The sequence below is a fragment of the Mustelus asterias genome, unplaced genomic scaffold, assembly GCF_964213995.1.
Source record: "Mustelus asterias unplaced genomic scaffold, sMusAst1.hap1.1 HAP1_SCAFFOLD_433, whole genome shotgun sequence".
In the NCBI taxonomy this organism is placed as follows: Eukaryota; Metazoa; Chordata; class Chondrichthyes; order Carcharhiniformes; family Triakidae; genus Mustelus; species Mustelus asterias.
In genome coordinates this window covers 252102-263075 of record NW_027590388.1, presented here as the reverse complement: position 1 = coordinate 263075, position 10974 = coordinate 252102, and the positions used below count along the sequence as shown (strand labels likewise).

General features: G+C 46.6%; 2 protein-coding genes across 3 annotated transcripts in view; one reads left to right on the top strand and one right to left on the bottom strand.

Moving 5' to 3' along the window:
* The window catches only part of LOC144486716 (uncharacterized), a 43305-nt gene extending 39754 nt beyond the window's left edge, over positions 1-3551 (bottom strand). The window contains exons 1-2 of the mRNA XM_078204724.1: positions 3501-3551; positions 1917-2993 (exon numbers count right to left, since the gene is read on the bottom strand). Of these exons, the coding sequence (XP_078060850.1) occupies positions 1917-2709 (793 nt within the window). The 5' untranslated portion in view covers positions 2710-2993; positions 3501-3551. The remainder of the gene's footprint in view (positions 1-1916; positions 2994-3500) is intronic.
* Positions 3285-10694, top strand: LOC144486728 (uncharacterized). 2 transcript variants are annotated; one of them, XM_078204754.1, is made up of 2 exons: positions 3285-3404; positions 7513-10694. In XM_078204754.1, the coding sequence occupies exon 2, from the start codon at positions 7633-7635 to the stop codon at positions 8440-8442; it is 810 nt and encodes a 269-aa protein (XP_078060880.1). In that variant the 5' UTR covers positions 3285-3404; positions 7513-7632; the 3' UTR covers positions 8443-10694. The 2 variants fall into 2 exon arrangements, with proteins under 2 accessions (XP_078060880.1, XP_078060881.1); XM_078204755.1 differs by having other exon boundaries at positions 3319-3435.
* The last annotated feature ends 280 nt before the right edge of the window (positions 10695-10974 follow it).

Sequence of the window (10974 nt, the reverse complement as noted above, 5' to 3'; positions counted from 1 at the left end):
GTGCTGGCACTTTGAATGTTGGCCTCAGGTCAATGGACTTGGATTGGAAAGAACAATCTTCAGATTCAGAGTGAAGATTTGATTTATTATCGTCACATGTATTAACATACAGTGAAAAGTATTGTTTCTTGCACGCTATACAAAGCATACCGTTTATAGAGAAGGAAACGAGAGAGTGCAGAATGTAGTGTTACAGTCATAGCTAGGATGTGGAGAAAGATTAACTTAATGCAAGGTAAGTCCATTCAAAAGTCTGATGGCAGCAGGGAAGAAGCTGTTCTTGAGTCGGTTGGTACGTGTCCTCAGACTTTTGTATCTTTTTCCCAACAGAAGAAGATGGAAGAGCGAATGTCCAGGTTGTGTGGGGTCCTTAATTATGCTGGTTGCTTTTCCAAGGCAGCGGGAAGTGTAGACAGAGTCAATGGATGGGAGGCTGGTTTGTGAGATGGACTGGGCTTTGTTCATGACCCTTGGTAGTTTCTTGTGGAAGACTGTGATCCACTGCGCCGTGGCTGATACAACAGACAATACAAAGTTAGAAAGGGAAAGTTATTCTTTGCCTCCAGTGCCTCAATGGAAAAATAACAACCTCATACAAAAACAGGTATTGAATGCACAAATGTTGAAGAGTTTGTTGAAAGCTACAAGTTTCAGGTTCCCACTTGACCCTGGGGCACCTTTCTGTCTCTATTGCTTGTGTCAATGCCAGCCAGGCAACGGAGCTAAGAGCTGAATTTAGCTGAGAATAATGGGGCCTGTGCCCCAGTTGGGAAACTGCCCTGGACGTCGCACTGATAGAGAGACAGGAAGGTGCTGGAAGACTGACTGGGAAATGGGCCTCCAGCCAATCGGGGCAGGAGACTGGGCGATTGGGGCAGGTGGTGACGGAACCCCTGGGGTTCAGTCCATGTGCCCAAAGTGTGGAGTCACAGTAACAGGTGCAGAGGAGCTGAAGAGAAACCATTTGGACCCAGAGCATTGTGAACATCCTTTTAATCTATAGAATTGGGATTCGGGGTGTCCATTAGCCCTTTATTCTCTTTTCCCAAACTCTGAAATGATTCCCAGTAATAGCCCTTATTGGTGACAGTGGTTAGATTTTATTCACTATCAATAAGAGCTGACACAGTCTGATGTCTGAGCAGTCGTATCAAAGTGCAGCAGCATTACCATTACACTCTGGGTAGAAGCAGCATCTCCACGGAAATGCTCCCTGGTTGCCTCCCACAGTGCAAAGATGTACAGGTTAGACAGATTGACCAATGCTAAATTGCCCCATAGATGTCCCAAGATGTTATGGTTAGGGGGATTAGTGGGGTAAATGCGTGGGGTAATGGGGCTAGCGTGGGAGGGGTGTGTCTGGGGAAGGGGCGTTTAAGAGATCCGTAGATAGGTTCATGGACGAAAAGAAATTGGTTTAGGTTGGAGGGTCACAGTTTTTTTTTTAACTGGTCGGTGCAACATCGTGGGCCGAAGGGCCTGTTCTGCGCTGTAATGTTCTATGTTCTATGTTCTAAGATGCTCTGACAGAGAGTCGGTACAGACTCGATGGGCCAAATGGCCTCCTTCTGCATTGTAGGGATTCTATGATTACCATAATTACCACAATCAGTTCCAGACAGGAAACTTAAACCTGCTGTTTCACTCTCACTCAGGAACAGATCCCAGTTTTACAACAATCTCTGATTTGACAGCATGTTTCCAGCATTCACTGTTGTTCTTCCTGACTCTAAACACAGTTGTAAAGGAGCCTCTGTTCCGTGCCGAGGAGCTCTGAACCATGGAAGAGAGCAGCTGGGACACATTCCTTACACACCTCAGGTTTAATCCACACATTTAGTCCTCAATGTGATCAACAGCAGCAATAACAGAGAACTCCAACCTCTGCACTCACTTGTGAATTTGCTGGTGTGTCAGCAGGTTAGAAGATTGAGTGAATCCCTTCCCACACTCAGAGCAGGTGAATGGTCTCTCCACAGTGTGAGTGCGCTGGTGTTTCAATAGATGAGATGAACAAGTAAATCTTTTCCCACACTCGGAGCAGGTGAACGGCCTCTCTCCGCTGTGAACTCGCCGGTGTGTCAGCAGTGCGGCTGATCGAGTGAATCCCTTCCCACACTCAGAGCAGGCGAATGGCCTCTCTCCAGTGTGAGTGCGTCGATGTCTCAGCAGATTATCACTGTTTTTAAAGCTCTCCTCACAGTCAGGACATTTAAAAGTTCTTGCATCAGAGTGAGTGCGCTGGTGTCTCGACAGGTTGGATGAATTAATGAACCCCTTCCCACACATGGAGCAGGTGAATGGCCTCTCCCCAGTGTGAGTGCGCTGGTGTACAGTGAATTCAGATGATTTCCTGAACCCAGTCCCGCAGTGAGAGCACCTAAATGGCCTCTGGTCAGTGTGAACACGTTGATGGGACATCAGGTCCCCAGAACTTTTATAGCCCTTCCCGCAGTCTGGACATTTAAAAGGTCTCAGGTCAGTGTGAACTCGCTGGTGTTGCAGCAGGTTGGATGACTCTCTGAATCCCTTCCCACACATGGAGCAGGTGAATGGCCTCTCCCCAGTGTGAGTGCGCTGATGGATTTCCAGCTGGGATGGCCATTTGAATCCCTTCCCACAATCCTCACATTTCCATGGTTTCTCCATGGTGCCGGTATCCTTGTGTCTCTCCAGGTTGATGATCAGTTGACTACACACACTGCACATGTACGGTTCCTCCCTGCTGTGAATGGTGTGATGTTTTTTCAGGCTGTGTAACTGGTTCAAGCTCTTTCCACAGTCAGTTCACTGGAACACCTTCACTCGGGTGTGTGTGTGTCTCGGTGCTTTTCCAATCACACTGATGTCTGAAATCTTTTCCCACAGACAGAACAAATAAACATTTCTCCTTCCACATTGATATTCAGGTCCTGATGAATCGAATGACTGTCAGATCTCAATGTGATGTTTGATTTAAGTTTCCCACCTGTCAATCCTCCCATCCTAATCCCCTGTAAAAGGAGTTTACAGAAGTTATCAGTGTAAATACAGGATAGAAATTCAAAACAGACAATTCTAGTTTGGATGGAACATTCTTTCCTTTCTTATTCCCTCCAATCATATGGTCCAAACGAACTGAAAGACAAAAATCAACAACCAAGCATCAACAAAACCAAAGGGAACCTTCCTCACTGAACCAGAAAGTTCTGACCAGTGTCTCTGAACCTTTTATGTGGCCTCGGGCACTAGGACCCAGTTAAAAACAGAAATCCTGAATCCCATCCACTCTCTGTTGTGTCACAATGCGCGTCACCAAGACGCCAGCGCATGCGCTCTGCCCTCCGCTGAACTAAGATGGCGGCTGGTAACCGGGGTCTTCGCCCCGGGAGGACAAACCGGAGCTGCAAACGCGGAACCTGCAGGTCCGTATTCGCGGTTTGAGGCTTTCAGCAGGTATTTAGAAACCCTCCCCGTTCACCCGCCGACTCCATCGGCCCTGCGCGTTTCCACATCTTTACCGGCTGCGGATCAGACAAAAGGATCCTCTCTCCCCTTCGCCATCACTGACATCGCGCATGCTCCCTACCATGTTCGGTACTGCGCCTGCGCACTGTTCCCCTATGGTGTGGATAGGGGATAAAGAACAAAGAACAGTACAGCACAGGAACAGGCCCTTCGGCCCACAAGCCTGCGCCCATCACGTTATCCTATCTAAACCAACCGCTTATATCCCTCTATACACCGTCTGTTCATGTTTCTATCCAGATAAGTTTTAAATGTTGCTAATGTATCTGCCTCGACCACCTCACTTGGCAGTGCATTCCAGGCCCCACCACCCACTGTGTAAAAAAACTTCCCCCCGTGTCTCCACTGAACTTTCCCCCCCCCCCCTTACTTTGAATTGTGCCCCCTTGTGATTGTCATTTCTGCCAGGAAGAAAGCTTCCAACTGTTACCTTACCTACGCCCCTCATAATTTTATAAACTTCTATCAGGTTGCCCCATGGCCTCCATCTTTCCAGTTTATTCAATCTTTCCTCATAGCTAATACCCTCCATACCATGCAACATCCTGGTAAACATTTTCTGTACTCCCTCCAAAGCTACCACGTCCTTCTGGTAGAATGCCGACCAGAATTGGACACAGTATTCCAAATGTGACCTAACCAATATTTTATATGACTGTAACATAATTTGCCAACTTTTAAACTCAACATTCACCACCGTGGGGAATGTTGGTTAAAATCACCACCTTTGAAAGTCCCAAATAGTTAAGTCACTGTTTTTGCTTTGATGTGAAAATTAAGGTGGCACGGTGGTTAGCACTGCTGCGTCACAGCGCCAGGGACCCGGATTCGATTCCCAGCCTTGTGGAGTCTGTGTCGAGTTTGCACATTCTCTCCGTGTCTGCGTGGGTTTCCTCTGGGTGCTCTGGTTTCCTCCCACAGTCCGAAAGACGTGCTGGTTAGGTGCATTGGCCATGCTAAATGCTCCCTCAGTAAACCCGAACAGGTGCCGGAGTGTGGCGACTATGGAGTTTTCACAGTAACTTCATTGCAATGTGAATGTAAGCCTACTTATGATGCTAATAAATAAATAGACTGTGTCCTTTCACTAACAAGACCAGCAGCAAACATTCCCCATCCCCAGGTACCTGTGGGCAAGATGATGTTTGACCTTCTTGAACCGTTGCAGTCCATGTGGTGAAGGTGCTCCCACAATTCGTTCAGTAAGAGTTACAGGTTATTCACCCAGTAATGATGAAGGAACGCTGATACATGTCAATAATAACAATCTGTATTTATATGTCTTCCATGTCATAGACTTTCCCACGGCATTTCAAAGAAGTGTTATACACTAAGTGCCTTTGCAGGTCAGTGAGGTCGGGGGTGATGAGTGAACAAGACTTGGTGTGAGGAAGCACATGGCCAGCAGAGATTTGGATGACTTTAAGACTTCAGGGCGATTGAATGTAGGAGGCCGGGAATGCATTCGGATAGTTAAGTCTGGAGTTATTGAAGGAATGGATGAGAGTTCCAGCTGCAGATGAGCAGAATCAAGGAAAGAGACAGATGATGTTACTGAGATGGAAATTGGCAGTCTTGGTGATGATGCAGATATGAGGTCAGGAGCTCAGTTTAGAGTGAAAGCTGTTATTGAGGCTGGGAACAGTCCGGTTCAGTCTCAGACAGTTATCAGGGAGAAGGATGGAGTCAGTAGTTTGGGAGTGGAGTTTGTAGCGGGGACTGAAGAGAAACAATGGTTTTCTTCTTCCCAGTAGTTAAATGGAGCACATTGCTGTTCATTCAGTACTGGATATCCGACAGGGCAGGACGGTGCGAGTTGGAGGGGAATTTGGAGATTATGGTGTTCGCATACACCTGGTCCTCCTTGGTGCGGAAGTTGAAGGTTTGGAGAATTTTGTCAGAGTTCTAGAATTCAAAGTAGAAAATCACCTCCTTTGTTCCTGCATCTTTCACCTCTCTCCCCTCCCATAGAGGCCAGAGTCTTGTGTAGGCCCAGACTGGGTGGTAAGTCCCCTTCCCTGAAGGACATTAGTGAACCAGTTGGGTTTTTGTGACAATCCAGGAGCTTCCATGGTTACTTTTTCCTCAGGTCGGCCCCACAGATGACCAGATTCATTCAGCTCAATTTCATAACCTGCCTTTGTGTTTTTGTGGGCACTCTCTCACTCCCTTTTCTCTGTTTTAAATTAATTTCATGGGATATTGAAAGAGGAGGATATGTAGTCAGGAAACTCAAACCAAACATTCACATCAGGATCTGATGGAGTGTCCAAATTATGGGATTTTGAACATTGAAGGAAAAAGCACTGTTCACAGTGGGGAAAAACCGTACATATGTTCTATGTGTGGATGAGGCTTCAACCAATCATCTAACCTATCGAGACACTATCACACCGGGGAAAACTGTGGAAACATGAGGACTGTGAGAAGGCCTTCAGTTACCCATCTAAACTGGAGACTCAGCGACGCAGTCACACAAGGGAGAGGCTGTGAACCGGCTCTGAGTGTGGGTTGGGATTCAATGAGTCAAACAATCTGTTGAAACACCAGCAGGTTCACTCCGGGGAGAGGTCATTCACCTGCTCTGTATATGGGAAACGATTCACTCAGTCATCATTATCCGTGACACAACAGCGAGTTCACACTGACGAGAGACCTTTTAAATGCCCAGACTGTGGGAAGTGCTATAAAAGTTCCCAAGAACTGACATCCCATCAATATGTTCACACTGAAGAGAGGCTGGAATTAGGGGAGAGCATCGATGATGGAGAATTGTGTGACTGAAGGATATTACAGAGGGAGGAGTGGTCGCAGTCATGGAGAAATTTGGAAACAAGAACGGGAGTTTTAAAATGTTAGTGGTTCTTAAACAGGAACCTTTATAGGTCAGTGAGCACAGGGGTGATGGGTGAACAAGTCTTGAATAATTACACAGACAGCAGAGTTTTGGATGACCTCAGGATTGCAGGGAGGCTGAATGTGGGAGGCCAGCAAAGAGTGCTCTGGGAGAGTTAAGTCCAGAGGTAACAAAGGAATGGATGAGAGTTTCTGAACAAGATGATTTGAGACTCGGGCGATGTTACTGAGGTGGAAATAGGCATTCTGGGTGATGATGAGGATATGTGGCTGGAAGCTCAGTTTGGGATGAGCCAGGACACTGAGGTTGTGAGAAGTCTGGTTCAGCCTCAGACAGTTGCCACGGAGAGAGAGTGGAGTCTGTTGTGAGGACTGAAGACAACGGCTTTGTTCTTAATATTCAATTGGGGGAAGTTTCTGTTCATCCAGTACTGGATGTCAGACATGTCAGGATGGTGTGTGAGTTGAAAAGGAACTTGGAGATGATGGTGTTCCCATACGCCTGCTTCATTGCTCCATCGAGGTGGTGGAGGTTGTGGGAGTTTGAAATATTTGAAATTCCTTTTTTCCTGTGCTGCCCAATTCTGTCTCACCCTCTCCTACTTCTGTCTCACTGCCTCTTCCCCCTCGATCTCTTCTCCCAGATTGTCCAGAGTCTTGTGTCGCCCCTGACCAGGGAGCAGGTTTCCTTCCCTGAAGGACATTAGTGAATCAGTTGAGTTTTTTTAAAGTTAAAAATTTATTAGTCACAAGTAGGCTTACATTAACACATCAATGAAGTTGCTGTGAAATTCCCCTAGTTGCCACAATCCAGCACCTGTTTGGGTCAATGCACCTAACCAGCATGTCTTTCAGACTGTGGGAGGAAACCGGAACACCCGGAGGAAACCCACACAAACTCCGGGAGAACGTGCAAACTCCACACAGACAGTGACCCAAGCCGCGAATTGAACCTGGGTCCCTGGCACTGTGAGGTAGCAGTGCTGATCACTGTGCCACCGTGCCGCCCAATGACAATCCGGCAGTTTCCATGGTCACTTTTTCCTACTGCCGGCCCCACAAATGACCAGATCCATTCAGCTCAATTTCACAACCTGCCTTTGAGTTTCTGTGGGTTCTCTCTCACTGCCTTTTTTCCATTTAAATCAGTTTCACAGGGTTTTAGAAGAGGAGGATTTTCAGTCGGGAATTACAAAGCGAACATCACATCAGGATCTGATGGAGTCGCCCAATTTATTGTAACCATTGTATCATTATTGGATTTTGAACATGGAAGAAAAAAGCATCGATTGCAGTGGGGAGAATCTGTACACGTGTTCTGTGTATGAATCATCTGACCCCACGAACCACAAGTGCAGTCACACTGAAGAGAAGCCGTTGAAATGTGGGGACTGCGAGGAAGGATTCTATTCCCCATCTGAACTGGAAATTCACCAGCGAGTTCATGCTGGGGAGAGGCCGTTCACCTGCTCTGTGTGTGGGAAAGGATTCACTCAGTCGTTCAACCTGCTGAGACACCGGCAAGTTCACACTGGAGAGAGACCATTCACCTGCTCCAAATGTGGGAAGGGATTCACTCAGTCCTCCAATCTGCTGGTACACCAGAGAGTTCACACCGGGGAGAGGCCATTCACCTGCTCCCTGTGTGGGAAGGGATTCATTCACACAAGCAACCTGCTATCACACCAGCGAGTTCACACTGACAAGAGACCTTTTAAATGTCCTGCATGTGGGAAGTGCTTTAAAAGTTCCCGGGAACTGACACGCCATCAGCAAGTTCACACTGAGGAAAGACCTTTTTACTGTGCAGAATGTGGAAAGGGCTATAAAAGCTCCTGGGAACTGACGTACCACCAACGTGTTCACACTGAGGAGAGACCGTTCAGGTGCTCTCACTGCGGGACTGGGTTCAGGCAATCATCTCAACTCACTGAACACCAGCGAATTCACACTGGGAAAAGGCCATTCACCTGCACGGAGTGTGGGAAGGGATTTAGTCGGTCATCCCAACTCATGGTGCACCAGCGGGTTCACTCTGGAGAGAGACCTTTCAAGTGCCCAGACTGGGAATTACTATAAAAGTTCTGGAGAACTGAAATCCCATCAGCATGTTCACACTGACAAGAGACCGTTCAGATGCTCTCACTGTGCAATTGGATTCAGACAATCATCCCATCTCACTGAACACCAGCGAATTCACACTGGGGAGAGACCGTTCACCTGCTCCAAGTGTGGGAAGGGATTCACTCGGAAATCCAACCTGCTGACGCATCAGCGAATTCATAAGTGAAGGCAGGAGTTAGAGTTTGCTGTTAATCACACCCAGGACTGAACAACATTCATTAGGGTCCGATTCTGCTGGTGTTCATAAACTGCAGCTCGGTAATAGGTGTTAATGTTCTGGATAAAATTAAACTGAATCAGTTTTGTGTCAAACAATATGTGGCAAATGTTTTTAATATTAACACAAGTTAGTTGCTTTTGAAGTGAGCTTTCTCTGGACCAAGATTTACTCTGGCTACTTGTTTCCTGTTGTTTCCTTTTTTTTACACTGCTTGGATAGGTATGATCCCATTCAATAAGAACAATATGCAACGAGAGAGTTCGGGGAGTCCATTCAGCCCTCATCATTTGACTGTCAAGTTGACTTGGACGAAATGCATCATCTGTAAGGCTGTATTTATATCACATTCATAGCCCGTCCACCAAGTCACAGCTCATACTGAGCCAGAGGATCTACCATTTTACAGCCATAGGGGTGTCACACCATGCCAAATATATGAACATTTCCATTAGTGGATGGAAATGATGGCAGTCTGGGGGCCCAATTGGAGACACAAGCACAGAAATATAGGGGAATTGACCATGTTAATGTGGGGATTTGTCACAAACCTTCGTCTTCATCAATGACATGTTGAAGGCTCCAGAGGAGATGCCGTAGCTTCTCCGCTCCGGGGAAGTACTGGACGACAAAGGGTATTCTGTCCACCATGTCCCGTGTTTGTCTTCTGAGGAGGTCGGTGCGGTTTATCGCTGTGGCACGTCGGAACTGTCGATCGATGAGTTGAGCGCCATATCCTGTTCTTTATGAGGGCATCTTTCAGCGCGTGGAGGTGTCTGTTGCGATCATCTGAGCAGATCCTGTGTATACGGAGGGCTTGTCCATAGGGGGTGGCTTCTTTAACGTGTTTAGGGTGGAAGCTGGAGAAGTGGAGCATCGTGAGGTTATCCATGGGCTTGCGGTATAGTGAGGTGCTGAGGTGACCATCCTTAATGGAGATGTGTGTGTCCAAGAATGCAACTGATTCCGGAGAGTAGTCCATGGTGAGTCTGATGGTGGGGTGGAACTTGTTGATGTCATCATATAGTTGTCTCAGTGATTGTTCACCATGAGTCCAAAGGAAGAAAATGTCATCAATGTATCTAGTGTATAGCATCGGTTGAAGGTCCTGTGCGGTGAAGATGTCTTGTTTGAACCTGTGCATGAAGATGTTGGCATATTGAGGTGCGAATTTGGTCCCTATAGCTGTTCCGTGTGTCTGGATGAAGAACTGGTTGTTGAAGGTGAAGACATTGTGGTCCAGGATGAAGCGGATGAGTTGTAAAATTGCATCTGGAAACTGGCAGTTGTCGGCGCTGAGCACTGAAACGGCCTGAGTGGCCTGCTCATAGTTCATTTGTTCATATATTCTTATGTCTCTTTTCCTGGAAATCTCTCTCTCTCTCTTGGGAATGTGCATCACACAACTTTTCCATTCGCACTGATGATTGAAATCTTTTTGAACAGGGCATCAGTGTTCCTCTGACATTTGATCGCTGATGATAGTCGTGTCCAAATGAATCAAGATGTTTCTGACTGAAAATCCTTCCATTCTAATCCCTTGTAAATAAAAACATCTATCAAAGCAATGAATGTAAGCACAGGATAGAAATTTGAAACTGATATTCTGGTTGTCACGTAACATTCTCCTCCCTTTCTGGAAAGCATTCTTTCTGGTTGTATCACAACTTGATATTGCTCCTGCTCTGTCCAAGACCACAAGAAACTACAAAGGGTCATGAATGACCTAATCCATCATGCAAACCAGCCTCCTATCCATTGACTCTGTCTACATTTCCCACTGTCTTAGAAAAGCAGCCAGCGTAATCAAGGACCCCACGCACCCTGGACATTCTTTCTTCCACCTCCTTCCATCGGGAAAAAGATATAAAGGTCTGAGAACATGTATAACCAAATCGAGAACAGCTTCTTCCCTGAGGCCATCAAACTTTTGAATGGAACTACCTCACATTAATTTGATCTTTCTCTATATCCTAGCTATGACTGTAATACTCCATTCTGCACCCTCCTCTTTCATAGAACATAGAACATAGAACATAGAACATTACAGCGCAGAACAGGCCCTTCGGCCCACGATGTTGCACCGACCAGTTAAAAAAAAAAACAAAAAAAAAAAACTGTGACCCTCCAACCTAAACCAATTTCTTTTCGTCCATGAACCTATCTACGGATCTCTTAAACGCCCCCAAACTAGGCGCATTTACTACTGATGCTGGCAGGGCATTCCAATCCCTCACCACCCTCTGGGTAAAGAACCTACCCCTGACATC

Bases quoted from the DNA above. Each gene is read 5' to 3' on its own strand.
- LOC144486728 (XM_078204754.1), top strand. From the start codon at position 7,633: ATGGAAGAAAAAAGCATCGATTGCAGTGGGGAGAATCTGTACACGTGT.